Genomic DNA, 24,028 nt, shown 5'->3' on the forward strand with positions numbered 1-24,028 from the left:
CTGGCCCCAGCAGCAGGTCCCCAGGGCCTCTGTACCGCCCACACGGTCAGCTCCCTGGAGCCCTTCTCCCAGGTGATTGGCAGGAAGGGATGCTTGTGTCCACCGGAGGGTGGAGACCGTGGGGCTCCGAGAACTGACAATGCGCCTGGTGTCACAGGACCACGCGAGGAGACTCGGATTTCTCGCAGGGAGGAAGGTAACCGTGTATTTGGATGCGGGAGGAGGTTGGGCAATGTGAGACCTGTGGTTTGGAAATGGACATTTTCAAAGACCCCTTTCTCTCTAAGTTCAAGGAAAAGAAAGGAGAAATCAGAGAGAGGATAGGAGATAACCGAGACCAGTGGGTTTTTTGTCCCAGCCGCACAATCGGGCCCTTCACGGAGTGTCTCTGTTACCTGATTTGCAAGTCAGTATGTGAGTTTTGAAAAGATCTAGTGGGCCTCCCTCCCTTCTGAGAGCACAAACATTCCAGCTCACATTTCACCCGCCCTTGGCCCAGGTTCCGCAGTCACAGCACAGGGAGAGGCCAAAGGTATGCGGACCGTGCGAGGCATGGGAGCCGGCTGGCCTGGATGGGCACAGGGGCCAGCAGGTGTCCAGCCCTCCCGCTTGCAGAGCAGGGACTGAGCCCACTGAGGGAAAGGAACTTGCTCTCGGTCACACGTCCACACAGAACCGGACCAGACCCCGGCCCACCGCCTTCTCTGTTATACTCTTAGCGGCGCAGCTACGACGTGAACTCTTAGAACAATATCCTCCTGTTTTAATTTTTGTTTCACAAGCGCTTACATGGCACTTTCTATGTGCAGACACTATTCTTAGCACTTTGAAAATATTAAATCATTCAAACATCATCATCATCCTACAATGCAGACACCACTATCATCCCCTTACAGATAAGAAAGTGAGAGAAGGCCCTGGCTGGGTAGCTCAGTCCATAAGAGCATCGTCCCGATATACCCTGGTCAAGGCACATACAAAAATCAATGAATGCAAAAATAAGTGGAACAACAAGCCCTTCTCTCTCTCCCCAATCAATATACACTGAATGGCCAGATTATTATGACCACCCCATCAGTACAATGAAGTGAATCAGTTGTGCAAATAATAATAATAATAAAACCTTAGAGTATTAGGAGGTTTTCAATATTCAGTATTTTTGGAAGTGTCAATGAAGTCCTGATGGGGCGGTCGTAATAATCTGGCCACTCCGTGTGTGTAAAGAAAACTGCGAGGTGCCGTAGCCGGTTTGGCTCAGTGGATAGAGTGTCGACCTGCGGACTGAAGGGTCCTGGGTTTGATTCTGGTCGAGGGCACGTGCCTGGATCCCCAGTAGGGGGTGTGCAGGAGGCAGCCGATCAATGATTCTCTCTCATCATTGATGTTTCTATCTCTCTCTCCCTTCCTCTCTGAAATAAATAAAGATATACATATATTTTTTTTTTTTAAAAAAAGAAAAGAACACAGAGAGGTGAACTTGTTCACGTCCCAAACCCAGACAGTGGCTGAGCCATGACATTGTTCTGAGTGTTCACATCTTAGCTGCACCTCGAGAAAGCTTCATGGGAGTCTCCAGGAAGGCAGTGTGAGACACAGATGTGCTCTGGTTTGTTGTTGGGGACGGTGCTGCATGTAGTCATCTTCCTTTCTCCCTGGAAACAACCTGAGATGCAGATGTTCATGTTCACTCCTGGCTTTGTTTCCAGCATAGGCACATGCTTTGGGTCTGTCTTCCTCTCTGCAGAGTGGCTGCAGCCAGCCTCGGGCCCTCGGACACCCCTCTAGCTCTCAGCATCCATACCTTTTTCTTTTTTTCCTTTTAAAAACTGGGGTGAGATTGATAAATAACATCATATTAGTTTTAGGTCTACAACATAATGACTCAATACTTGTATATATTACAAAATAATCACCCCAATAAGTCTAACATCAATCACCACCCATAGTTACAATTCTTTTTCTTTTTAAAAAAAATATATTTTATTGATTTTTTACAGAGAGGAAGGGAGAAGGATAGAGAGCTAGAAACATCGATGAGAGAGCAACATCGATCAGCTGCCTCCCGCACATTCCCTACTGGGGATGTGTCCACAACCAAGGCACATGCCCCTGACCGGAATCAAACCTGGGACCCTTGAGTCCACAGGCTAACACTCTATCCACTGAGCCAAACCGGCCAGGGCACAATTCTTTTTCTAACCATCCATGATTTTATGAGCAATTGCTGGCCGTCTTTAATTTTTTTTCAATTGCAGTTGATATGCAATAGAATGTTAGTTTCAGGTGTACAGCATAGCAAACAGACATTTATAACTTACGATGTGATCACCCCGGTGAGTCCTGGCAGTCCTGTTACTTGAATTCAGCTCAGGCTTCAGGGGGTTATGTTTTCAGTGATGCAATTGTTAAGCCCCAGTGTCATGTGACAGAGTGGAGTACGCGGAGTTGGAAAGCAGCTATGTTTGCAGCAGAGGGCTCTAGACTTGTGTACGTTTGGAAAGAAAAAAGTCCCCGAAGCTTCCTATCTCTCTGCGGCCTGGAAAAACTCGAGCTTATCATGAGATTGTTGCACTTGGACTCCCACGGGGGAGGAATGCTCCATGTGCTAAAAGTATCCGCTGCTGACCGATTCCCCCAGAGGATCTGCCCTTTCTCGTCTCTCTGGAGTTAAGTGGATGCTGCTGTGAAGCTGAGCCAACTCCTCGGTTCAGATTGCCCTTGTACCAGGCATGGGGAGGACAGGCAATGCAGGAAGACGCTCTGGAACGGCAAGTCACGCTGGCCTGTGCAGGGAGCGGCGCACACGTTTCTATAGGGTCACCAGGTAGTTAACGTTTCCTGGGTATGCCGTGGGCAGAGCCCCGCATGGATTATCTCCTTTAGTCCTCTGAGAGGTTTGGTTATCATCCCCGTTTTAAATATGGGGAAACTGAGGCTTAGAGAGATGAAGTCACCTGCCCAGGATGCAACACGGTGGAGCTGGGGTCCCACGCTCGGCAGGCGTCACCCGGTAGCCTGGGCCGTTACCCACCGCCTGCTGCACGCACGTGTGGGAGCGGCCTGGGCATTACCAGCAACTTGTTTTTCTCAATTCGATGGCCTTTGAAGTTATGTTATTGTTATTATAAATACTAATCTCCAGAAAAGAAGGAAACCACCAACACAAAGACTTTATAAATATTGCTTATTAACGAGGCTTTGGGGAAAAGGAAGACTATTTTTTAAAGTATTTCAGTAAAAAAATCAAAGTATTTGCAGGAGAGAAGATGGTAGGGATAATTCCAACCTTGTAAAGAAATTGCATCCTGAGAGTTGACTTTGAAGACAGCCATTGGGAATCTGTGACACGTTATTACCACAGAAACAACCATGGAAAATGACAGGCCCTCTGCAAAGCCAGAAATAATCATAGCAATAGTAATAGTAATGACTATGTTCTCTCATGAGGCCGTCTGGCATGCCAGGTGCGGCACTCAGTGTGCTGTGGGAACCGTCACATAAAACTTCTGCAAGGATCCCATGAGATTGAGCCTCACAGGTTGGGGTCAACACCATTCTAAGATAAGGAAGCGGATGCCCAGAATCACACAGCTAGTCAGTGAGAGACCACCTTCAGCAGCCCTGCCCTCCTTGGCCCATGATGTATCAAGAGTTCAGAGAAAAGGGGCCGTGAACTGTAGGAAGAAATGATGGAGGAGAAAACCTAGAGCTGCAGAATCTCAGAGCTAGAAACACACGTAGGGACCATCTCACCCTCCCTTCCCCAACCCGGCGTATACATACATACAGCGAGCAAAGAAACCCTGAGTTCAGGAGTCCCTCTTGGACATGTGTCATCCATGTTTCATGGATCCCCTCCAACTCATACCAGTCCTATGAGGTAAGTATTATCAGGACCATTTCAGTGATGAAAACTCAAAACAACAACAACCCTGAAGCCCACAGAGGGGAAAGGACTTGTTCAAGGTCACACAACGCGTCAGCCCTGAGCCGAGATGAGAGCCGGGGACTTCCTGCACCACCACAGGGCTCTCCACCAGACTCCACAACATACTGGCATCCTCCCCATGATGCCCCGAATCGTGACCTGTGAGCCGAGGGCCCTCTTGGCCACGAAGGAAGCCGCCAAGTTTGGTCCACAGGCCGTGATTCTCCCTTGTAACACAAACCGGCAGATTCACAAGCCTGGGACAGAAGTAAACAGTTGAAATAGAAAGAAATAAATCTCTGTTCTAAAAATAGGCGCATATCCTTAGAAACAGTGCGGGCTGTTCACAGAGCCAAGGATGGGCCTGGGGTGGCGGGGGCGGGGCGGGGGGGAGCAGTGAGGGTGAGTGGAGCCAGGTGTCAGTGCGTCCCCACCCTGCCTCTGTCTTCTGACCCCATGACCACCTCCCCCTCACCCCTCTCCGACCTCCCAGAATGCCCTCCTTTTCCCTCCATCCCCCTCCTCTCTGCTGCCGCTTGCTGGGGGACTTCTTGGACCTGGAACCCTTCAGTCGAGATGGAATCCTTTCATTTTTCCAGGCTGAACCTCGCGCCCCTCCCTTGCAAAGCCTTCCCGACACCAGCCCCTCCAAGCCCCCAGCACAGCACCTGCCACAGAGGATGCCCTGCCATTTCCTTTTCGGTTTTGACGTTTTTAATAGGAAACATTCTAAATATATAGGAGGGTACAGAATATACCTTTATTTCCATCATCCAAATTTAACAAATACAAATTTTTTTTGTCTTATTTGATTCAAATCACCCTTAAAAAGAAAAACCATCACTATAGCTAAGGTGTAAACCCAGTCTCCCCCACCCCTGCCGTTTCTTCCCCATCTCTCCCACTCTAGTGAGCACCTTCTACTTGAGGGACAGCAAACCAAATACCCACAACATCTGGGAGATAATGAACCTGAAGGAAGGAAGATGGACCGGCTTGGGTCATCTTTTACTTTTCCACTCCTGAAAGAGAGGTGTACCTAAGAAAGTTTTGACGTAACCTTCCAGGAAGAAAAGCAACAACAAAGCCAGTGGAAAATGGCCACTGCTTCTTTGTCTCTCTGTCAGAGACAACAGGGAGTGGTGGGGACCGAGGCAAACGGGAGTTTGTGTTTGACGAAAGGACACTGAATACTCCGTTTCACCAATTGTTGACATCTGATTTTCAAGAGACACTGGAAATCTGAATTTTTATGTACAAGTTTCCTATTTTAAAATGTTGGCAGCTCATTCAAACACATAGACCAAACAAACCACATTTGGGCATTCGATTGGACTGTAGGCCTCCCGTGACCACTGCATTCCAGGCATTGCAATAGAGGAACAGGGCAAAAAGAAAAGGAAAGGAGAAAAGCCATTATTCAAGTGCCTGTTTTAAGGGAGGTTAGTGGACATTGCCACGGGGCACTTCTCATATCTTTGACAGGAACTTGGTTTCATGCATGGTTCAACTTAGCTGCAAGGGAGCCTTGGAAATGTAGTTTTTAATCTGAGTGTCCGTGTGCTCGGTTAAAAGAATGGAGTGCTTTTATTACTGAAATAGGAGAGACATGCTATTACGGACCATTTGGGTTTGCAGTTTTGTGGCCTGATGTTCTGCTTTGCCAAAAGCTCTGAGGAGGAGTGAGAGGAGTCAGTAGGGGTTTAATTAAATCCAGACCCCCAAAGAAAACATTACGAAGGTCTTACTCTCTAGCTTGGCATTTCCCCAAACCCCCATTAGTGAACTCTGGTCCCATTTGGACACCCTACCCTGATACCTTTCCTAATGTGTTCCTTCTTCCAAACCTGCTTGGGGCAGCAATTGGGTGACCCGGCAAACTGCTTGAGGCAGCAGGTGTAATGTTGACCTGAAGGGTGTCCAAGTAATACCATCCTTCTCCTAGCCGGAAATGGATGCCCAGTGTTTGGCGCTGGGGATTCAGAGAAGACTAAGATGCAGTCCAGCTGGCCTTTGAGGGGCACCCAGTCCCCTCAGGGAGAGCGATAGGGTATAAATGTGCTCCAGCACAAAGTAGGATGAGCATTATAGAAGACCTGGCTGCATGCCGAGGGGAGTTTGGAAAGAATTGCCAGATCAATGTGAGAAGCACTGCAACGGCTGAACAGGGTGCCCAAAGGGAGGGTTTTGAAAGATGAATGCAGGGGAGGAGGAGGGATGGAATTCTAGACAGAGGGCACAGCCCAAGCAAAGCATGGCAGTGTAGAGTGCAGGGCATGACTGTGGAATGCGGAGTAGCCCGCAGTGGCTGAAACATAGCACACTTGAAGCCAGGAACAAATCAGGAGGCTGCAGTAGTTTGGAGTCAAACCATAAAGAGCTCTCTATGCCTGGCTGATGAATTTGGTCATGATCCCATAGGTCAGTGGTCGGCAAACTGCAGCTCGTGAGCCACATGCGGCTCTTTGGCCCCTCGAGTGTGGCTCTTCCACAAAATACCACATGTGGGCGCGCACATACAGCGCGATTGAAACTTCGTGGCCCATGCACAGAAGTTGGTTTTCGGCCTGGGCGAGTCTATTTTGAAGAAGTAGCGTTAGAAGAAGTGGGGGGTGTAGGTGGGTCGAGCGATGGGAGACACGGCGTGGGGGAGGTACATTGTTTTGAGGTACGTTCGCTGAGGTCGACCCCTTCCAACTCTCCCATCCACACTCCTCTATCTGAAACAAGTACACAAGACGAGTGTGGATGGGAGAGTTGGAAGGGGTCGACCTCAGCGAACGTACCTCAGGCAGATTGAGGATGTTTTTAGCAAAGGCCAGCTTAGGAGTGTCCTAATTAAGTTAATAACAATGTACCGACCTATATAGTTTAAGTTTAAAAAATTTGGCTCTCAAAAGAAATTTCAATCGTTGTACTGTTGATATTTGGCTTTGTTGACTAATGAGTTTGCCGACCACTGCCCTAGACCCTAGACCTGCACTAGGATTAGGATGCTTGCTTGACAGTAAAGCTTCTTCCAGTCATTTCTCAACCCCCACAAATACCCAGTGCTCAAGCCTCTTATATAAAACTTTCCCTCCTCCCACAAAACTCCTCCTCTCCACAAAACCCCTTCTCTCTCTCTCTCTCTCTCTCTCTCTCTCTCTCTCTCTCTCTCTTCCTCCTCCTCCTCCTCCTCCTCCTCCTCCTCCCTCTCCTCGAACTGAACCTGGGACCCTTGAGTCTACAGGCCGACGCTCTGTCCACTGAGCCAAACCAATCTGTGCTCTTCTCCTGTCTTTTTTATTTAGGGGATAAGGCAGAGGGTTTTCAAGCCATACCGAAAGGAGGGATAAAGAGCTCTACTTCTCTACTTGGACACAGACCGGTCCAAGTAAGACCCCGGAGTCTTGAAATAGTGTACAAGTTGGGGAATTATGATGTGTTCCAACCATAAAGTGAAAGAAAGTCTGGAAGGAGATGAGCTTGGAGAAAGGTGTCCCAGGCTGTCCTCACACGGAAGTCATTACAAAGCCTCTCTTTCCCACACTCCCTCTTCACTCTCTCCCTTTCACCAGGTTCACCTATTTGCTTTAAAATAACCCCTCAATTGAAAATTGAAAACAATTCAGGCCTTACTCAGGATTTTCACCTTTATCCTGAGAACAACAGGAAACCATTTGGCAGACTTAATTAAATGAGTGGTCAGAGCAGGTTTTCTTTTTAAGTTCATTCTCATTGCTGCATTGAGAATGGTCTGAGAAGGAATGGACAAGAAAGATTTGGACAGAGCAGTCAGGTGGTGATAGGTAAGAGAGATCATGGTGAACTGAAGTGGTGGTAGCAATAAGATAGAAAGAGTATTGGAAAATATTTCTAAGGTAGAATTGATAGGTCTTGCTGATGGGTTAAATGATCTTTTAATCTCTCTGCATCCACCCCCTTGGGCATTTAACTTTGAAGTGTCCTCTGCCTCTGTCTCTGGACTTGACCATGAGCCTGGCTTTGGGTGATAGAATGAAGCAGAAGTGCAAGTACGGTGCTTCGAGTCTACAATTCGAGAGGCCCTGCTCTTTCCTGTGTTTCTGTCATCTCCATGCGGACATTCCTGAGGTAGCTACTGGCATGGAACAGATACGTGGCAGAGACTTGAAGTGCCCAGTCAGCCCAGTTGAGACTTGTCTAGATCAGTGGTTGGCAAACCACGGCTCGCAAGCCACATGCGGCTCTTTGGCCCCTTGAGTGTGGCTCTTCCACAAAATATCACGTGCGGGTGCGCATGCATGAGTTGAGTGAGACTGGCTACAAGACGAGTGTGGGTGGGAGAGTTGGAAGGGGTCGACCACTGCTGTAGGTCAATGGAGGGGCTGAGCATTCTTATGTGTTGGGGAGAGGGTCAGATGCTCATGTTGGTGAGGTCTGCTGGCTGATGGGAGGGGAAAGGAGTAGAGGTAGAGAGGCCCAAGGAAAGGAAACCAGCCAGGAGGTGGATCTGATAGTCCCAGGAAAGCATGATGGACTGAACGAGGGTGGTGCCCGTGGGATGGAGACAGATCAGAAACCTCAATCGTTGGGCTCACCAAAGCCTTCCCATAGCAAACCATGGCCCCTCGTCCGGCCATGCTGTTGTCTATGCTGGGCTCTCTGTCCCACCGTAGCACCACTTTCCTCTCTCCTCTTCATCTTGCTGGTTCTTACCCGGTCCCCTGAGGCACAGCTCAGGTATCCGCTCCTCCAAGAAGCCTGTGGGTGGAGAGGGGCAGAGTAAACTGCTCACATGTGGGTGTGTCTCCCTCTCGCTGTGAGCCCCTATGGAGCAGGATCACACATTCATTGTCTCAGGATGCCCAGTGCCGGCACAGCAGGGAATGTGCCGAAAAGGGGAGTCAGGAGAACGCCAGGGAGGGAAGGTTTGGCCCCACCTTGTGCCATGCATGCCAGAGAGTCAAAGTGTGTTGTTATGACCAGTACATCCCACCATCAACAGTTCCTGGGCTTGGGCCACAAGGATGCCTTTGGAAGTCAGCACCAATGCCGTAGAAAGTTGACTGTGGGAAATAGCAGTTACTGGGCTTCACCCGTCCTGCAGCGAGGTCATGATGGTTGAGCCAAAGGCCTGGATCTTTCTGGAGAAAAAGGGAAGATGCCCAGAGTGTGTCTGTTGGGGCGGGGCATATGTTTGCAGAGAGGGCCTCTTAGAGGTTTGCACCTTGCTTGTCCCCTCTGTGTCCGGGGCGTGACTGGTGCGGCCCCTCTGCCCCTCCAGGCTGTCAGGTGGAGTCCGCCATATGTGACAATAAATCTGCTGAAGCCACCGAATGATTTCTACTGGGATCTGGGGGCTGCCGGGTGGCAATGCAGGGGCTGAGCGCTCTTTATCTGGATGGGGCCTGAGGGACTAGAGGGCTGCATTTCACACAAGGGGAGCACACCAGGCAGATAACTGGGAAATAAAAGTCCTCCAGACCATTTAAAAAAACAAATGGGGCCGGTGGGGGGGGGGGGGGGCAGTCAAATACCTTATAAAAGGCAAGTGGTTGACTGACTTCTGTAAAAGGTTCGGCCTGGCTGCGGTGGTGGAGGGGTGGGGCGTCGGGTAGGGGCATGCTGAGCTGGTCTGAAGTAGGATGGGGAGAGGAGTCATGGGGATTCTGGGAAGTTAAACCTCCGGGTTTCTCTCACCCCAGGACAGGACCTCCCTGCCTCTGGGCCTCAGGTTTGCCTGTAAAGTGAGACTGGATTGATAGGAGGGGAGCGCTGGCTCCCTTAGCTGGGAGAGGAGCCTGGTTCTCACGTGGGGCCACACCTGTTTCCAGGATCTGTTCCCAGAGGAAGCAGGCTTGGGATGGAAAGTTTGCTGTGGCCTGCAAGCCGAGAGCCCTGGCTCTCAGTCCAGTGTGTGACTTCAGGCAAGGCCCTGCCCCTCCTGGCTCATGGCTGCTCCCAGTTGCCGGTGAGGTTGTAGCGCATGGTCCATCCTCTTCTAAGGGGTTGTGTCTGGCTCAGTCGCAGGACAGAAACCCAGGACTCCTGGAGCCCAGACCCAGGGGCACATTTTCCATCCCCTTGCTCTTAGGCATAGCTGTTTAATTGGGGAAGGTGATACATTTGTCACTGTGAAGGTTGGGGGGGACATTTTACATATGATTAGCCACCCGTCTGAACCATGCGTACTGATCCTTGGGCATGCTGTTTATATACAGTGTGGTTTCTACACAAGCTCAGGTGTCCTGGCTATGTGGCTAACAAGCTGTGTGACTTTGGGCGAGTGGCTTTAATTTTCTATGCCTTGGTTTCCCCAACTGAAAAATAAAAGAATTAGCCCAGAGGCCCTCTAAGGGCTTTACAGCTCTGAGCTGCCAGAAGTCAGTGCTTCTTTTAGTAAGTTGTGTGTGTGCGCGCATGTGTATGTGTGTTGCCTGTGTGTGCACATATTATGCATGTGTACATATCTGAACAAGCCCTCAATGGTTCTAGCCAGCACGCTTCTCACGTAGCCCTAACTATCTATAGCCATGATAACATGATAACGATGCAGATACTTGATATTTGGCCTCACTGGCACCTGTTGGTAGGGTGTTAGAACTGCTAACAGCACAGTTGAGGATTGATCAAAGTTTCCATCATCCTTTGGACAACTGGGCTCCAGAGTGTGGCTGGGAAAATTAGACCAAGATGTTAAGCTGTCAAGCTGCACATCCCAGTTTTAATTTTACGACATTGAAAAGGAAATGACCATTTAAAAATACATGAGTAAGGCGCTACAAGAAGAGATTGCCTGATTTCCCCCCTAGTATTATTTCCAAGAACATATTAAACTTTTAGTGTGTTTTTAACATTAAAAACTCTACTATAAAAACCCACGTATATACCCCTTTCTTCCTCTAGAGCAAGCCTGATATGGGCAAGACACTCACCAAATATTTATGGAATAAATGAATGAATATCTTGACTGTCTCTACATAAAATTTTACTCTGATAGGAACATTAGACCAGATGTGGCAGAGTGGAGTGAGTCTGGTCTACAGATGTGTTTTATTGGTCTACAGATGTGTTTTATTTGGCCTGAACATTGTTTTGAAAATATTTGGATCATGTGTCAATCTTAAAATCAAGAGATTTCACATAAAGAGTTCATCTAATAACATCACTTACATTCTTTTTTAAGATATATTTTTATTGATTTCAGAGAAGAAGGGAGAGGGGGACAGAGATAGAAACATCAATGGTGAGAGAAAATCATTGATCGTCTGCCTCCTGCATGCCCCCAACTGGGGATCAAGCTCACAACCCGGGCATGTGCCCTGATTGGGAATCAAACCGTGACCTCCTGATTCATAGGTCAACGCTCAACACTGAGACATGCCGGCCGGCATCACCCACATTCAACATGGAAATACATTGCTGGGGCATCAAAAGCCCCAGTGTAGCCCAGTCTCCACCACTCTGAGTATCTAGCAGCTATGACTTTAGGCTAAGATCAGAGAGCATCTAGAAATTCCTCCTCCTTAAAACCAACACTAACTTTCCTCTCCGGAAATGATAAAATCATCCAGGCCTTAGTCACTGCCTTTCTCACGTGAGTAAATTTGCAGTTGTACGTAAGGACATGAACACATGCTAGTGTCCTATGTACCGGAGCTTTCTCCCAAAGCCAATCTCACCCATTGGACTGAAGATGTACGTGTGACGTGTGCATATGAATACAGAGTCCCCTAATGACAGCTGACGACTGTCCTGAAGGAGCCAGACTGATACTTGCCTTTAACTAACTATAAAGAAAGCATGTGCCCAACAAATTTACTCTGTGCACATTTTAAGATTAGGAGACATGGACTTAAATTCCTTAAAGTTAGATCGTTCCAATTACCCGCAGGCACCATAGACGTATACAACCTTTTCAGGCAACGTGGAGGCTAGTTATAGACTATTCTTTGCTATTCAGTAAAGCAGACTCCTCCCCACCTTTAGGGTCTTGATTAACCATAAAGTCTAAAGCAATACCTTGCTTTCCACACATGCTGTCATTAAGACTTTTCTCTCTTTTATTTAACTTCCTCCATTTACCTCCTATCCCCCTGGTTAATCCCAATTAGAGAGCGCTTTGTGGGGTCCTGGCCTTACCTGTTAGCACACAGCCCTGACACACAATACTCACTCCCCGGATGTTTGTTGAGTGAGAAGGAATAAAGGAAGGAATATACATTTCTACACAAACACGTCCACCAAATGCTCTGCTGGTCAGAGCTCCTGTGGTTGGGGGAACCCTCTCCTCACCTGTTGGATGCCTGGGTCTGAGAGTCCGTTTTAGGTTCTAATAGTTATGACAAACCCAAGGCAGTATTTTCTTACCCATTTAACTCCTCAACAACAAATTCACATATTAAGGCACATCTGGTCATAAAACAGGACACCACTTTATCACTTGACCAGCTCTCCCCCGGCCAGTCTCTGCACCACTGTTGGCCACTGGCACACACAGAGCCTTTGCCCTCAGCAGTCCTCAGCCACTTAGTTTAGTTATTGCACTAACTTTTTTTTTAGATAACATATGCCAATTTTACTTTTTTAAAAATATAATTTATATGCCATAAAATTCACCCATTTAAAGAAAGCTCATTATTTTTAGTATAGTCATACAACCATCACAATGAATTTTAGAACATTTTCATCACCTTAAGAAAAAGACCCATACCCACTAGCCATGACTCCCTGTTTTCCCTCAACCTTCCCTGCTCTAGGTATCTGCTACCTACTTTCTGTTTCTATAGATGTGACCATTCTGGACATGTCATATAAATGGAATCAGACACTGTAGTCCTTTGTGACTGGCTTCTTTCACTTAGCACAATGTTTTCAAGGTTTCCTCTATGTCAGTGGTTCTCAACTTTCCTAATGCCGCGACCCTTTAATACAGTTCCTCATGTTGTGGTGACCCCCAATTTCATTGTTACAAATTGAACATAATTAAAGCAGTGATTAATCACAAAAACAATATGTCATTGTATATGTGTTTTCCGATGGTCTTAGGCGACCCCTGTGAAAGGGTCGTTCGACCCCCAAAGGGGTTGCGACCCACAGGTTGAGAACCACTGCTCTATGTTGTAACAGGTATCAATACTTCATTTCTGTTTATTGCCAACTAGTATTCTGTTGCATGGCTACCACACTTATTTATCCATTTATTGTTTGATGGACCTGTGAGTTGTTCCTACTTTTTGGCTGTTATGAATAATGCTGCTATGAACTGAAGAAGTTTTTGCATAGACATATGCTTTCGTTTTTCTTGGGTATATGCCTAGGAGTGGAATTGCTGCATCAGATGATAACTGCATGTTTAAGCTTTTGAGAAACTGCCAGACTGTTTTCCAATGAGGCTGCACCATTTTACATTCCCATTAGCAGTGAATGAAGGTTCTGATTTCCCCACATTCTTGCCAACATTTGTTATCTATCTTTTTTATTAGAGCTATCCTAGTGGGTATGAAGTAGTATCTCTTTCTGTGTTTGATGTTCATTTCCCTGGTGACTCATGATGTTGAGCATCTTTTCATGTGTTTATTGGCCATTTTTATGTCTTCATTGGAGAAATGTCTATTCAGATCCTTTGCCCATTTTTAAATTGGGTTATGTGTCTTATGTTTTGAGTTGTAAGAGATCTTTATGTATTCTGGATGCCAGACTTCTGTTAGATATATGATTTGCAGTTTTTCTCCAATCTGTGGGTTGTCTTTTTCACTCTCTTGACAGTGTCCATTAAAGCACAAGCATTTTAATGTTGAGAATGTCTAATTTATCTACTTTTCTTCTGATGTTTATTGTTTTAGTGGCATATCTAAGGAACCATTGCTTAACCCAGGGTCACAGAGATTTATGCCTATGTTTTCTTCTAAAACTTTTATAGTCTTAGCTCTTATATTTAGGTCTTTGATCCATTTTGAGTTAATTTCTGTTATATCATGTGAGGTCACATGCCATTTTTGAAAATAAATTAAAATGAGAAATAATCAGGACTTTAAAATATGCAGCTGTCTCTGATTTTAATTGAAAATCATGTCATGTTTCATTAAATATATCATTTAATGGAAAAAATTAATTCCTAACAAGGCTGATATTCTCAGTAATTACTTTAAGAATTCTATAAGCTAAGAATTGTTAGAAAAGGCCTTTGACATTCTTGTTTCTTTTAAAAAATCAACCGCTTTCAGTAAAGATTTAAATAAATAAAGCCATATTTTAACATGCTATATAAATAATATTTTTAAAAATATTAAAAACATGTCTATTTTCCTCTTATAATGATATGGGCTTCAATTTAACACAATGGTTTTCAATCGGGAGTGATTCTGCTCCCCAGAGGACATCTGGTGGTATTTGGAGACATTGTTGTTTGTTACAATGTCGGGAGGAGGATGGTACTGTCATCTACTGGACAGAGATGCTGCTAAACAGTCTCCAGGGCATAGAACAGCCCCCAACACAAGGAATCACCCAGCCCCAAATAGCAATTGTGCCACGATTGAAAACCCCACTTTAACTAAATCAGTGGCCCCTCTTAGATATATTTGAGAAGAGATGTGAGTTTGCAAATCCTTTTCCTCTCATTTACAACCTCATGGTTTTCTGCTATCACAATACTGAGCCTTTCAGAGGCCAGAATGTGTCCCGGAATCTTAACTGCCACCACAACCCTTTACAGACAAAAATCTATGAGGATCATTGGGAAAACACTTGTTTTTGTTGCTTAATTTATTTTGTACTTGTGTGTTTTCATTTTTGAATCTTAAGATATATTTGACAATTCTTTCCCTGTTCAACATGCATATGTGGGTAACCAAGTCTCCTGCAAAAATGTATTTTATCTGATTATAGAACAATAGTTATAAGAAGTAGTTGTGAGTGCTTGGCACTGGGCTAAGCACTGACCCTGCATTATCTAATTTAATTTCCTCAACAACCCTGAGTGACTAACATTCATGTATTACAGCCATAGACACTGAGGCACAATGAGATGCAACTGGCCCAGGACCATATGCGTCATCACTACTCCAAGTCAGGGCATGAGCTTGAGGGGGTCCAGACATGTCACAGAGCATTTGGTTACTCATTGTGGGTAGTCACAGAGAGACAGTTAGGTTGTTCTCTCCCTCAGTTAAGTCACAGTCAGTGCCCTGCCATGGGGGAGAAGGAATGGACCACACAGCTAGCTAGCCACAGGAGAGCCATCTCACCTTGGGCATGCCCGCAGATGCGTGGCTCACCTGTGACCATCACCCATCCCGCATATCACAGCGGACACTGTCTGAGAACTGCTGCTTAGGGAAAACTGGGATGTCTGTGACATCTCTTAGGTTCTTAATAGTCACCCTAATCTGTCAAGGCTCATTTTCTACCTACTGGCCATCTACTCACAACATGCTCCAACTCCCAAATGTCTCTTCTGACTTGTGGCTTAAATCCACTTGCATGTACACCAGCACCACGCCTCGAGCCCCCATACATGCCCAGCACTGAGATAGACCTGCTCACCTTCAGTCTTCCAGAGTCGGGGCCACTCCGGTGCCCTGATCTCACAGGCACTGCTCTTACCGGAATAGCACTGTGGGGTTTAACAGCCGCGAAACATCTTGTAAAACATATAGGCTGCAGTTAAACAGTAGTATTTCCCTCCCAGGCTTTATCCCTCTGTGTGCACATAGCTGTCTCCACATACCTGATATCACTCCTCTCTCAGAGGGGTTTCGGGAAAGGAGCTTTGGTGTGGGTGAGTGACTGAAGATATGCATTTTGATGTACAAAGATCGGAGATGAAATGGCTGTCTGGTCAGGCCACGTTGGGGGTGTGGCAGGAAGTGAGGTGAGATTCTGCTCACATCTGCCTTCCGGGTATCCTCCACCACCTCTTCGAGTGAAACGGGGAGAGAGCAATGATTAGAACTGAAGATTGCCCTCCCCCCCCAAATCTAAAGCAGACCTGTCCCTGAAACTACTTGGGCAAATCTTTCCTTGTTCTGAGCCTCAGTTTCCCCTTGAAGGATGGGTACATGCATCAGACAGTCTAAGCATCTTTGCAAGTATAAAATTTAAAAAAAAAAACTTTGAATGCCTGAGGTATTGGGGGCTGCGTTAAAGGAAAGCCAAGCCCACATTACTTAGGAATCTGCTTTAATAGGAAGCCCACACCTGGAAGCCTGCCCACGTTGGAAGGAGACACGACAATGATTGGTTGATGCTATCTTTCTTCAGAGACCCATCTCCAGGGACGACGTTCAAAATATTTAACAACCAGCATTGCATGAGCACTGACTGTCAGAAAGGGAGAAGGAGCTGGTCGGGCCTTCCGGGGGCTGCAGCCTGAAAGCTCGCCTCCCCCACCTGGCCTGCCTCGCCTGCTGTGCCAACCTCTCCCACCTCACTGCCTGCTGAGCCTTTACCGATTGTTTTTTGGGGTCTGCCTCTTCCTGCCTGACTCTGCATCCAGGGCCCTAACTCACACCCCTTGGCCTTCTTCTGTCCCCGATTGCTTTATACACAACGGCTATAAATATCCTCCTGCATCCAAACACCAGCTTAATCAGGTTTGTCACTCAACAGATGCTCTCGGAGCCTCCCTCTGTGCTCAGCCCCATGTTGGCTGACGCCTCACCCTCTCGTCTTCAGAAAACATTAGAGGCTGAGAAACGCAAGGAGATCAAGAGACCTAGCCTAGCTCTGCCCGCGCCTGTTGCATGACCTTAGACATGTCCCTGTCCCTACCAGGTGTCAGACTCCTTACACATAAATGAGTGACTTGAGCCCCACTGTTCAGGGATGAATTTCTGGAGAAATGCACGCCTTCAGCAGCTGACCGCTCTCTCTCTTTCTCTCTCTCTCTCTGTTCCTCTCTCTGTCGCCCGGGCTGCCACCTCCACTGTAGAACGCACTGCTGCCTGCAGGCCTGAGGCAGAAGGACCAGACCACCAAAGCGCCCACGGGCCCCTTTAAAAGGGAGGAGCTCTTGGATCACTTGGAAAAGCAAGCAAAGGAGTTTAAGGACCGAGAAGATCTGGTCCCCTACACAGGGGAAAAGCGAGGTACCGAAGCTTGTTGCTCTTATGAATATGTCCCTCTCCATGAATCGCTGATTGCCAACTGTACGCCAGGCCCTGTGTTGAGCCCATTGTGACTGGGCCTCCTTGCCTACATCCCTGCCTGGCCAAAAAACATAAATTCAACTCCAAAAGCATTGATGATATAGGTTTAGGGAAGTTTTCGGTTAAACCAGACCAGTATAACTCCCCCCCCCCCCCTTTATCCCCTTTAACTGGGATGCCCTGCTTATCCTAATATATAAAAACCCAGGGTCCGTAACGACTGGCCAAAGGCTTGACCGAACACTGGAAGTTAGTTGTCCAGTAATTGCAGGGTTGTCATGGCCACCCAGCACTGACTGCCACTGGTGCGGGCTCAGTGACCCAGCACTGACTACCAAGGGGGCTGCGGATCAGGCCTGGAGAGAGGCCTGAAGAGAGAGGCAGGGTCTGATCCACAGCCTCCGTGGCAGCTGCTGATCAGCCGTTGCCTCTCTCTTTCTCTCCGGGCTTCCCCAGCAGCCATGCCTCTGTTTCTCTCCGGGCCTCTGTGGGGGCTGCTGATCAGCCCCACCTCTCTGATCAGGCCTGGAGATGTTGACTGGCATAGAAACCAACCAAATCAGAACCAAATCTGGGTGAACTGTGAGGAGCCAATGGCTGCCTAGGAGGTGGAGCTTTTGATGCTGACTGGCATAGAAACCGACCAATCAGACCCAAATTGGCCGGCAGGGGAGGGCAGTTGGGGGTGAGATCAGGCCAGCAGGGGAGAGCAGATAGGGGCGATCAGGCAGGCAGGCAGAGAAGTTAGGGGCAATCAGGCAGGCAGGCAGGTGAGCAGTTAGTAGCCAGCGGTCCCAGATTGCGAGAGGGATGTCCAACTGTTGGTTTAGGATCGGGCCTAAACCGGCAGTTGGACATCCCCTAAGGGGTCCCCGACTAGAGAGGGTGCAGGCTGGGCTGAGGGAACCCCCCTCCCCCCGCCCACTCCCTGCATGAATTTTGTGCACCGGGCCACTAGTTTTTTTAATACAAACCTAGACACTTTTGAAAATGATAGAAGTAATTGCTAATCATGATATCAGCACATGAGACCTAAACAAGGCCCATTCTGTGCAAACCAAGAACAAGAGATACCCTATCTCCCCTAACCATCCCTGCTCTTTCCCAAAAGTTCCTCTCTCTGGCAAGTGCATTACTCCTTCCTCCATCCGTTCCTCCCTGACCCTGCCCCCGCCTACGGCAAGCCTCCAGGAGTGTCTGAGGAACAGAGAGGCAGTCCTGACCACCCAGCCCTTCGAGGGCTTCCTGTTGTTCTCCACGCCGTTCTACCGCCCTCTTCCCTCATGCCCGCCCTTGCTCAGCTCACTGCTTCCCCCAGGCCGCTGAGCACCTCTCGACCTCACCACCTGTGCAGGTATTCCTCTTCCCTCTGCCTGGAAGGCTGGCCCTGCTGGCTGCCTCTGTGCTGTCATCCTGCCCTGTCAGAGGCATCATGGCTGGAATTAGCCCGGAGTAGGGTGCATTTGGTTATAAGCCTGGCACTACCACTTCCCAGCTGTGTGAGCTTGTGTAAACTGTTAAACCTGCTGTGCCTTCATTTCTTGGTCTGTAAATGGGGCCGATGAAATAATATTACCAGTTATGAGGACTGAGGTAAGATATGTAGCGCCCAGCCCATAGTGAGTGTTATGCAAGTATTAGCTATGAGTACCCTTTCGGTCTCCACTGTCCTGATCCCTCTTTCAGGGAAGCCTTTCCTGTCTCCTGGGTTCAGGACGTGCAGTCCCTTCAGCTCCCCCTTGGTAATTCTCCACCTCGGGGGCCTGTGGCCTTCCTTCATAGCAATTCCCACGCTATCATTATCTCTGTATCATTTTTCTCTCTCACTGGCCTGTAAGCCCCATGAGGGCAGGGACTCTACCTGTTTTTGCTCACATGATACTCTCAGCACCCGGTGCAGGGCCTGGTGTACAGTAGGGCTCAGTAGAGAGTTGGTGAATGAATGAATGAGTTCAAATTAAATAAATGCATAATGCCTGGTGGCTCAGTTGGTTGGAGCGTCATCCTGTGCACTGAAAGGTTACAGGTTTGATCCCCAGTCAGGGTGTATACGGGAGGCAACTGATGGATGTTTCTCTCTCTCCCTGAAATTAATAAAAACATATATTTTTTAAAAAGAATATAAGCCCCATGAGTACAAGGACCACATCTATCTGGCTCATTGCAACCACATCTAACAAACCCTACACATTGTAGACACCCAATATATATTTCTTAAATTAATTGGTTAATTGTGTAATTAATTGTTTAGTCTCTTCCATTCTCCCCACCCCCAAGAATGTAAGTGAGATGAGCCTCGGGTCCAGGTCCATGGCTATTGGCTCTTATCCCTGTTGAATTGGCACAATACCCTGCAGAGTATCTGCTGGATGAGTAGTAAAATGAAAAGGGCAGCAGGAGTCGACACGGTGGGGAGGACATTGAGCCATCCCAAACCCTGGCGCTGGAGCTCAGACCAAATTTTATTGAAAACTTGGAGGGTCAGGGAACCCCAGAATGAGGACTGTGTGGCCTGGAAGGTGGCGGCAGGGCAAGGGGTGGGAATGACGGGGGCCTTGACCAGAAGGGCTAGGTGTGCCTGCTGAGAATGTGGCACGAGGTGTTCTTAAGCAAGGCACTTGTGCCATGAGGGGTGGTTTCAGCACAGCAGAGAGAGAGAATAGAATCTCTGGATTTCATGGCCTTAGAACAGCGTCCCACCCACACATTTGAAAAACGAGGAAACCGAGGCTGTGAGAGGGTCGGCAGCAGGCCTGGTGGACGGCTGGCGAGTCCTTGCCGGCATCCACTTGCTCAGGCACCCATCGCTCTCCCAGGGCAGGAGCTGCGGATGGGATGGTGTGGGGAAGGGAATCTGTTCGGCACACAACCAGTCCTGCCGCCCCAGAGGATGCCAGTCTGGCTGGAGCCTGGCACGGTGCTCTCGGCTCCCAGAGCCTGACTGCTTTCGTGAAAAACCAGGCGGACCCGAAGAGGGTAGCTGGAATTTATTCTATTGCCACATAATGACAAGCTTTAAAGGTTCAGCATCATCACTGTCACCCCCACCATCAGTGTCATCTCCATAAAGTATTTCCTGGTGATTGTTGGAGTCCTTGTAGGCTGAATAAGTGGGGGTCTCAACAGAGAATGTGGGGAAGACCTTCCATCTCCAACAGCCAGAGGCAGGGCCATTCAGTCCAGCCCTGGCTGAGCATCCGCCCACGCTGGGCCTAGAGCTAGCTAGGCTGAGGCGAAACATCACCCCAGCACACAAGACCCAGCAGAATGTGGTAGGAGCCTTACATGGGTGTGAGGTGGTATCAGTGCAAAACCCTGAGGAATGTGAACTTCAGTCACGCTGACTCAGGCAGGGGTCAGAATAAAATATCCATGCAGAGTATTTTCCTTAGAATTAGATTTGTTTGGCTATCTGTGTGAGGGGGGAAAGTAAAATAAGAGAGCTTAAGCAAGGTGGAGTTTAATTTTCTTTCACTTACAAGAGTTGCAGGGTTAGGCAGTCCAGAGCTAGTAAGGCATCTTGCCTAGTAGTAGGAATCAACACCCTTTCCAGTTTATTATTATTATTATTATTATTATTATTATTATTTTATTTTAATCCTCACCCAAGGATATTTTTCCATTGATTTTTAGAGAGAGTGGGAGAGGGAAAGACAGAGAGAAATATCAATGTGAGAGAAACATCGATTGTTTGCCTCCTGCACGAGCCCTGACCAGGGCCCAGGCCGGGGAGGAGCCTGCAACCGAAGTACGTGCCTTCACCGGAATAGAACTCGGGATCCTTTGGTCCGCAGGCTGACGCTCTAGCCACTGAGCCAAACCAGCTATGGCCACCCTTACCAGTTTTTTAATCTTTCATCCCTGCAATATGTTCTTGTCCTCATGGCCCTTCTGGTTGCTTGAAGATCCAGTCATCACACCTACATGCAATTAGTAAGATGAAGGAAGGGAAGGAGTCCGAATCCTTCTTGTACCTCTGGGAGGCACCTGCTGTAGGAGCTAGGAAACCATAGGTCTTAACTATTTATTGAGTTTCATCCTAGCATTGTATCCGTCATTTTCACAGTTGATTTCCATCTTAGCCCCTTTGTCTCCTTTGTATGTTTTGCCCTTTTCCAGATCCAACTCTGGATACACCCCCTCCCCCCCCAGATGATTTTGTTGTGTATTGGCCATTGCTGTAAACAATTTAAACAATGAAAGTAACTCAAAGTAATTTCCTCCACTGAGAGATAGATAGATACTGATCCCATTTTAGTGAATATTCTTCTGGACATTTCTCTCTGCACTTTCTACCCCTTCCCACCTCTGCCGCTACCACCCTGGCCCAAGTCACCCTCATCTCTTACCTGGACCATGGCAGGAGCCTCCTAACCGTCTCCCGGCTTCCATCCTCACCTGCTTCAGGCTATTCTCAGTCAGTCGTGAAAGTGAGCAGGTTTTTTTAAATTGAGGTAATAGTCACATAACATAAAATTGACCATTTTAAAGTGACCGATTCAGTGGCATTTAGTACATTCGTAATGTTGTGCAACCACCATCTCTGTCTAGATCAAAAACACTTTCCTCACTCCAAAATAAAACCCTGTACCACATCAGCAGTTACTCCCTTTCTCCCCTCCCCCCAGCCCCCGGCGACCACCAGTCTGTTTCTATGGATTTATCTATTCTGAATATTTCCCATAAATTAAATCACATAATGTGTGACTTTGTATGTCTGGCTTCTTTCGCTTAGCGTCTTGTTTTCGAGAGTCATTCATTCCCTTTTATGACTGAATAATACTCTGTAGTTTGTTTAACCGTCCATCCAGTGATGAACTTTTTGGTTGTTTCCACTTTTTGGCTACTGTGATTAGTGCTGTTATGAACATTTGTGGACAGGTGTTTGTCTGTTTTTTTTCGTTAAATCATATCGGGGGGGAAAAAGTTTTTTGAAGAACTAGAAAACTTTTCCAAAGCAACTCCACCATTTTACATTCCCACCAGCAATATACAAGGGTTCCACTTTCTCCACATCCTTGCCAACTCTTGTTGTTTTGGTTTTTGGTTTTTACTATAGCCATCCTCATGGGTGTGAGGTGGTATCATTGCAATTTCGGCTTGCATTTCCCTAATGACTAAGGATGTTGAGCATCTTTTCACATGTTGTTGGTCATATGTATATACTCTTTGGAGAAATGTCTAAAAATCCTTCGCCCATTTTAAAATTGGGTTTTGTTGTTCTTGTTGAGTTGTTAAAGTTCTTTAATATAGTCTGCATATTAGACCCTATCAAATATGTGACTGTGAATATTTTCTCCCATTGTGAATGTTGTCTTTTCACTTTTTGATAATATCCTTTAATGCACAAAAGTTTTAAAGTTTTTAGTTTTATTGATTTTTAGAGAGAGAAGAAGGGAGAAGAAGAATAGAGAAATAGAAACATCAATGAGAGAGAAACATCATTGATCAGCTGCCTCCTACATGCCCCCTACTGGGAACTGAGCCTGCAATCCAGGCATATGCCTGACTGGGAATCGAATCAGTGACCTCTTGGTTCCTGTGTTGATGTTCAACCGCTGAGTCTCACCAACCGGGCAAAGTTTTAAATTTTTATGAAGTCCAATGGATCTATGTTTTTATGTCTCAGTATACATTGTCATGTCTAAGAATACATTGCCAAATCTAAGGTCATGAAGATTTACGTCTGTTTTCTTTTAAGAGTTTTATAGTTTTAGCCATTATGTTGAAGTCACTGATTTACTTCCATTTATTTGTATAGATGCTATGAGATAGGGGTCCAATTTGCATGTGGATCTCCAGTTGTCCCAGCACAACTTCTTTTTTTAAAAAGTATTTTTTTATTGACTTCAGAGAGACAGGGAGAGAGAGATAGAAACATCAATAATGAGAGAGAATCATTGATTGGCTGCCTCCTGCACGCCCCCCACTGGGGATTGAATCCACAACCCAGGCATGTGCCCTGACCAAGAATAGAACCATGATCTCCTGGATCATAGGTCGACGCTCAACCACTGAGCCACCAGAAGGGCCATCACAACTTCTTGAAGAAACTATTCCCTTTTTCATTGAATGGACTTGGCACCCTAAAATAAATTTGCCATAGGTCTATGTATGGGTTTATTTCTGGGCTCTTAGTTCTATCCATTGTTTCTGTATTGATCCTCATGTCAATGCCACCTTTCTTTATGTTGTAGTAGGTTTTTAAATCAGGACATCTAAGTCCTCCAACTTCATTCTTTATTGAGATTGTTTTGGCTATTTGGTGCCTCTAGCAATTTTATATAAATTTGAGGATTGGCGTTTTCATTTCTGAAAAAAAAAAAAAAAGCCATTGGAATTTTGATAAAATTTCATTATATCTGTAGATTATTTGGACATTATTGTCATTTTAATATGGTCTTCCAGTCCATGAACTCGGGATTCTTTTTATTCATTTTTTCTTTTAATTCCTTTCAGCAATGATTTGTAGTGTTCCATGCACAAGTGTTTCACCTCCTTGGTTAAATTTATTTCTCACTATTTTTTCCCCCTTTGGATACTATTATAGATGAAACTAGAGGCTCAGTGCACGAAATTTGTGCCCTGGAGGGGGGGTTCCCTCAGCCTGGCCTGCACCCTGACCACCTTCCTGAAGGAGCAGTGCCCCCTCACTCACACCCAGCCTAGAACTTCCTAGTCATTTCCTCTGCTTTATATTTCCCCATAATATCCTCTAATAGCTTCACATGCTTCTTTATTACCTATCTCCTTTCACTAAATTGTAAATTGTTCATTGCTAGTCCTCTAGCCCCTAGAAAGATGCCTAGCACATAGGAAACAGTCAGTAACTATCTATTGCATATACATATATGTATATGTGTGTGTATATACACACACACACACACACACACAAATATATATATATATGTATATATATATATATGTAATTTTTCATGCACGGAATTAAATTATTCATGCTATTTTGTAAACTGGCTTTTGCCAC

At 46.7% G+C, this 24,028-nt stretch overlaps 1 protein-coding gene across 2 annotated transcripts in view; it reads left to right on the forward strand.

The window, feature by feature from the left end:
- Nucleotides 1-24,028, forward strand: part of TMOD1 (tropomodulin 1) — a 74,254-nt gene that overhangs the window by 20,769 nt on the left and 29,457 nt on the right. For both annotated transcript variants that reach the window (XM_081102976.1, XM_081102977.1), the window contains exon 3: nucleotides 16,827-16,983. In XM_081102976.1, coding sequence (XP_080959102.1) covers nucleotides 16,827-16,983 — 157 coding nt within the window. The remainder of the gene's footprint in view (nucleotides 1-16,826; nucleotides 16,984-24,028) is intronic.

The sequence above is a fragment of the Myotis nattereri genome, assembly GCF_964212035.1.
Source record: "Myotis nattereri genome assembly, chromosome: 12".
Lineage (NCBI taxonomy): Eukaryota > Metazoa > Chordata > Mammalia > Chiroptera > Vespertilionidae > Myotis > Myotis nattereri.